At 39.6% G+C, this 6,776-nt stretch overlaps 1 protein-coding gene across 1 annotated transcript; it reads right to left on the bottom strand.

Annotated features, from left to right (window-relative positions):
• Positions 1 to 5,081: 5,081 nt before the first annotated feature.
• LOC131224934 (uncharacterized) lies at positions 5,082 to 6,048 on the bottom strand. The gene is made up of 2 exons (XM_058220372.1): positions 5,703 to 6,048; positions 5,082 to 5,618 (listed from the first exon to the last, which is right to left on the bottom strand). The coding sequence occupies exons 1-2, from the start codon at positions 6,018 to 6,020 to the stop codon at positions 5,082 to 5,084; spliced, it is 855 nt and encodes a 284-aa protein (XP_058076355.1). The 5' UTR covers positions 6,021 to 6,048.
• Between the last annotated feature and the right edge of the window lie 728 nt (positions 6,049 to 6,776).

Here is a 6,776-nt window from a genome sequence, read left to right as displayed (position 1 = left end):
CGCTAGTGGTCCCATGTCAGCTGATCAGGGGGTCTGACACAACAAGCGTGTATATATATATATATATATATATATATATATATATATATATATATATATATATATATATATATATATATCGTGTTGGATCCCAATTGCCCATCGACATAGGGCCTACATAATGTATTTATTTCCTCCACGCCATTTGGATAGCGCTAGACGGTGCTGGAAATGTTTAGATGGTGATGATTTACATGGGAAGTGTTTGAATGGTGCTGATTTACCTGGATAATGTTTGGACAGGGCCAATCATCATTAGTGGGCCATGTGCCCCATGGAATGACAGTGTACATACTCATGTTACACCTACAATTATTGAAATGATTTTGTGGTCCAAGCCCACTTGAGATCCATTGGTGCGGCCCATCCATGAGGCCTATCATGATGTATATTTGAGACCAATGCCATAGGACCCACTTGCCTTGTATTTAAGGCTCATGTGATGAGGCTCACCTTGGTATACGTATTCTATATTCGCACCGTCCAAGGGCCTACCATTGATGCATGTATTATTTATCTATACCATCCATTGATGTGGCCCACTTGATGTTTATAAGGCCCATTTGTGCGGCCCACTTGATGTATACGAGGCCCTTTGTGATATATTTCCGGTCCAATTGACGAGGCCCTTCACGATGTATTTCCGGCCCATTTGGTAAGGCCCACTGTGACGTATTTCCGGCTCGATATGATGTATATGTGGTCCTTGTGATGCGATCCACTTGTTGTATGTGAGGCCGTGGGCCCATCATATGTTTGGCCCTATGTAGGCCACTCCTTGGGAGCAATGTCGGTTAGATGTCCACATTAATGAGCAATGATGGTTAGATGTCCTCATTGTGACCTTCCCTTAGGCCTTGTTAGGCAACTCTTTCCATGGGTTAACTCAAATTAGTGGGCCCCATTCACTATAAATGGATGGCTCCATGCTATTGGATTTGATATAACCGCGGCCGAGGGCCGATCTTTATATTCTGGTTGATCGGCTGTTCATATATGGACCCCGTCTTGTTTATATGTTGGTTGTCGGCGTCGATTATCGATTGAATTGTCATAACCGATTTACCGATTTTGATTATCGATCGATCCGATTGTCGTGACCGATTTGTCGATTTTGATTAGCGATCGAGGCTGATTATCGTGACTGATTTTGATTATCGATCAATCCCGATTATCGTAACCGATTTACCGATTTTGATTATCGATCGATTCGATTGTCGTGACCGATTTACCGACTTTGATTATCGATCGATCCGATTGTCGTGACCGATTTGTCGATTTTGATTAGCGATTGAGGCTGATTATCGTGACTGATTTTGATTATTGATCGATCCGATTGTCGTGACCGATTTGTCGATTCTGATTATCAATCGATCCGATTGTCGTGACCGATTTACCGATTCTGATTATCGATCAATCCCGATTGTCGTGACCGATTTACCGATTTTGATTATCGATCGATTCGATTGTCGTGACCGATTTACCGACTCTGATTATCGATCGATCCGATTGTCGTGACCGATTTGTCGATTTTGATTAGCGATCGAGGCTGATTATCGTGACTGATTTTGATTATTGATCGATCCGATTGTCGTGACCGATTTGCCGATTCTGATTATCGATCGATCCGATTGTCGTGACCGATTTACCGATTCTGATTATCGATCAATCCCGATTGTCGTGACCGATTTACCGATTTTGATTATCGATCGATTCGATTGTCGTGACCGATTTACCGACTCTGATTATCGATCGATCCGATTGTCATGATCGATTTGTCGATTTTGATTAGCGATCGAGGCTGATTATCGTGACTGATTTTGATTATCGATCAATCCCGATTGTCGTGACCGATTTACCGATTTTGATTATCGATCGATTCGATTGTCGTGACCGATTTACCGACTTTGATTATCGATCGATCCCGATTGTCATGATCAATTGCTAATTCCGGTTGTCGTGACCAATTTGTCGATTCCGATTATCGATCGATTCCGATAATCGAGGCCGATTCCGAGTATCGATTCCTATTGTCGACGCCTATGTGATAAGGCCCGTTGTGATGCATTTGAGTGCCAAGCAATGGAGCCCATTGTGATGTATGTTAGGACCATGTAAAAGGCCCATCGTGATGTGTATTAAGCTCTTGAGTGAGGCCCATGGTATTGTATATCTGGCCCTTTGTGAGGCCATGGGTCTACTATATGTTAAGCTTTATATGGGTCATTCCTTGAGGGCAATGTTGGTTAGATGTCTTCATTGTTGAGGTTGATCGTTGATGCAGGTTATTGATACCGATTATGAGTATGTGGCAGCATAGCATCATGATACATGCTCATACGCATCATCTACATGTTGTCATGAGATGTGATTGACCATTGCATATGTCATTGGGCATGTTGTTATGAGACTCCCTGATAGGTGGAGATTATTTTACATGAGTACACGGTATGTGCAGGATTGATGCATGATTGGATTGTATGACTCATGCATCTTGCATCATGTATTGTGATTACTGTACGCCCTAGCGACATCAGGGTCGTAGCCTCCACAGGTATTTCGTGGATGGCCAGATGAGACACCGAAAATCTGTTCTACATGGGGTGCTATAGATATCCCTGGGTGAAAGTCCCTAAACCCTCTTAGTTCCAGAGGTTGCTCCAACGTCTAGACCGAGTGGATGCATGAGCGCATGAGGGCCGCATACCATTAGGCCGCGTCTCCCACTGTGTCGTGGTCGGTTGGAAGGGGGTACGGCCTTACCTGCCCGAGAGGAGGGGGCAATGCTAGGCTGAGTCTGACCAGCTCGAGAAATGGGTCCGCTATCGACGAGCCTGGCCCGATATTGGCAGGCAGATAGTGAGGTCTCTTCCACTCACCTTGTTGCGCGCGATGGGGCGGCAATCTTGTTTGAAGTGTAATAGACCCCGGTGATTTTCCAGAGAGGAACCGTACTGATATGTGGACTTATTGAGCAGGCATTGCATACTTATTCATTCATTCACTCACTATCTACTCGGGCTGGTGGTGCGCAACTATTTATTACGTGTACATTCGCATGACTAAGATTTCGGTTGGGCGCGCGACTAACCTGAGATCAGGGGTTTACCACATTGAGTCTGACTATCCAAATTTAGGTATGGGACTGGTTTGGAAAGAAGTTCCTTGTGATGGACCCCGTGACCTGCGATACTACGTACTATCATCCCGACTTCACACTCCAGCATGGTCATTCCATTCGCACCACATATCGCATTACATCCGCCGCATATGGCATTTCAGGTTACTATGCTTATGCATTTATATGACCTAGATACAACTGACGGTATTCGTGGACTCATCAGGATTTGTATATTGTATTGCATCAGCGGCATCTGATATTTGGCTTGTTGTCTCCGCATTGCATAGCTGATCTACATTGCTTCATCAGTATATGATATTGTTTTATTATATTTCTGCGTGCGATAAGACTGATGGTATTTATTGGCCTATCAGTATGTTTTCGTATTTCTCTGATTTCGTATGATTTATGATCTTGGTAGTGTTTCTGATATTGTATGATTATAGGTTTATCAGTATTTTCGCTTACTCTGATTACTCTGATATTCCTTATTGGGCACTTACCTTATGCACACACTTTCACCACCCACTAAGCTTTCTATAAGCTTATGCACGATAGATGCGTGCAGGTGGCGTTAGGTTGCAGCAGCGTTGAGCTTGGAGCGCGCAGTGAATTTTTGGAGCTTTGATTTTTGGCATATGTATTTCCCTTTCAGCATTGTATTCAAATGTTTATATTAGTGGATATGTGATGATGATGTTGTTCTTGTGATTTTGGTATACTTGTGGTTATGCTTCTTATGATACAAATGCACGTTGGAAAATCCTCCTTGTAGGATCCCAGGATCAGAATCCGGCGCATGCGCGCTGGGAGCTGAGAATGGGGTACTACGGAGGCTGTCGGCACCAGATTCGGCGATCGAAAATTTTGCAAGCCCGATTTTCGAGTTTGGGGCGTGACAACATATGTAAAAATCATATTAAAGTCACAAATGCCCATAATGTTCTGAGCACATTCACCCCTTCCTCTTCCTCTGTAAGGTATTTGTTTATCTATCGGGATACATGCAGGAATGAGGGTTCCATCTAACACACCAACGGCACCCTAAACATTAAAGGTAAATTGTTAACCCTTAAGTAGGATGATTCAATTATAAGTAAATATATTTATATTTTTTTATATGAAGTTTTACCTTAAATATTTGCCGAAGATGTCGGTGTGTTCTGATTTCTTAGACATTTTGATCAAATGATGGAGTGACAATCGTTTCTTTGGCAAATTTTAGCATAGCAAATAATACCTCATGAAAGTACTTATGCACCGTTTGTGTTGAATGTACAAATCGATTTCTTACCAATCTATTCTGAAGGTTATGACTAATTGTCATTATAAACATGGCAATCTTTTCCTCGAGTGATACATATCTACTATCAAATAACCACCTTCGAATGTGAAACAAGTTACACAAACTATTGAATGTATCTTTCTCCATTCTAAACAATTCGTAGCAAACTGAAGATGGACCATCTAGCAATTCTTTTACAAAATATGATCCAGGTAATGCAGGAGAACTTGCTTGTATTCTGTTGGTAAACGTCTCTAAATAATTAAATAGCAGCTTTAATACAATAATCTTCAATAATTTCTTCTGTTCATTTGTTAATGCCATAATTCTGTCAACATCGAAAGTAAAGACTTCAATTAGATGTTTAAACAATTAACTAGTTAAGATTAACAAATCTCTTAAATATCTTATATTGACAAAAATCGATATGCTCTATATAATAATCTTCAGCATATCGATAAATCAAGAGTTACAGTGGAATTACAGACATGTGAAAGAAATAAAACTATTAAACTAATATTAAAATTATTCAAATTGAACAGCACTAATATAAAGTCTATAAGCAAAGCTAATGTCAAAACATTAAAGAAAAAGAAATAAAACTAATGTAAAAAATGTGAAAAAATAAACCACACACTAATCTAAAGTCTCTATCCAAAGCTTCATATCCTCTTCTTCTTCTAGAAGGATCCACACTTCTGTGTTCTCCTTCTTCTGGGTAAACGATTTTAGAGCTTTAAAGTATAATGGATCTGGTCTTCTTATTGATAACATGCTGTTTAATTTCATTAAACATTCTTTGATAGTGGGTCCTTCTGCATCTGTCTTTTCCAACTGATGTATGAGTGCATCTACGCTGCTTTGGATATCCTTCTTCCTATTTGGTTTGTGCCGTTTGCGTTGATGAGCTTCTAAATCGACAAGCGATGCCTGTTGGCATTCTTTAGTAGTTGAATTTATATTAACATCGAGACTGCCTAAATTGATTTCATTTTCACTCATAGGTGTATTTGAAGGTATTTGAGATGACGACCCAAAATACTCCTCGGGAAGATTGTCGCTATGTGTTGTGTAGGCTTCAGCACCAGTTGCAACAAAACCTTCAAATAAGGCCCTCAATTCGTTCTCAAATGCTAGTGGTCTATTTCGGAATTGAGCTGCATTCTTATTTGCCTATAAAAAAAAATCATAAAATCATGTCTTAATTTGATGAAAGGCAAATTCTTATTTAACTATATAACAAAATTTCATAATTACCTTTATGTACTCATCCCATCTTTCTTCAGGCCAATCGAATTGGCCCGTCAATGCATTGTACCCATGTCCCGTAATGCTTATCAATTTTATCCACGCGGTATATTGTACTTTCAGATAATCCCATAAATTCTTCAATTGCTTTTGATTAAATTCTTTTCCTGTACGCTTTTTCAACTCAATTATTAATTTGTTCCATGCTTGTTTGGTCAAGCTTGAACCTGACCTACCACCCTTATGTGCTTCTTCAAGACAACAATCAATAAATATTTTTTTCTCCAAATCACTCCATCTTGCCCTGCCACTATCCCTTGAAGTCATCGCTACAATAGTCTACTATAAACTGAGAATTGTTTAACGAAGAACAATTGAGTAAAGATCTTTTAATAAATTTACTTGATTAAAATAAATAGAAAAGACAAAAACTCATGAAAATCAAGTCAATTTTGAAAGATAAAGAGACTATAATACCTGTCGAAGAGAAATATTTATAATCTTTTATAAAGATGCTGAAAAAATAATTGATGATGCAGTGGAGAAGTAAATGAGAAGCCTGTTGTATTTTAGAAAAAAATAAACGTGAATTGGTACTACACCAGATTATTTTCCGCCAACTTTGATCTCCTTAAAACTGTTCGTATAACTTGAGCTCGATGAGCCCCATATAGGCTTCCAATGCAGGAACTTCGTGCAAAGAGGAGCAGACACGGATTTCCTGCTAAAGCCTTTCGTAGGAACTTCGTGCTCTGTTAGCCCCTCCATGATGTATGTGTTTCATCCATTCCGTTCATCCATTTTTACAAATCATTCTAGTGCATCATCCCAAAAATTAGAGGGATATAAATCTCAGGTGGACCACACCATAGGAAAATAATAATAATTGGATAAGCATCATTAAAATCCTCCTAAGGCCCACTGTACTATTTATTTGACATCCAATCTTTTAATTAGGTCATACAGGCCTAGATGAAGGGAAAAAATAAAGATCAGCTTGATCCAAAGCTTTTATGGTCTCCAAAAGTTTTTTCATGGTCGACGCTATTCAACACTGTTTCCTGTAATGTGGCCCACTTGAGA

The sequence above is a fragment of the Magnolia sinica genome, chromosome 14 (genome assembly GCF_029962835.1).
Source record: "Magnolia sinica isolate HGM2019 chromosome 14, MsV1, whole genome shotgun sequence".
Taxonomy (NCBI): Eukaryota; Viridiplantae; Streptophyta; class Magnoliopsida; order Magnoliales; family Magnoliaceae; genus Magnolia; species Magnolia sinica.
This window is presented reverse-complemented; position numbering and strand designations above follow the sequence as displayed.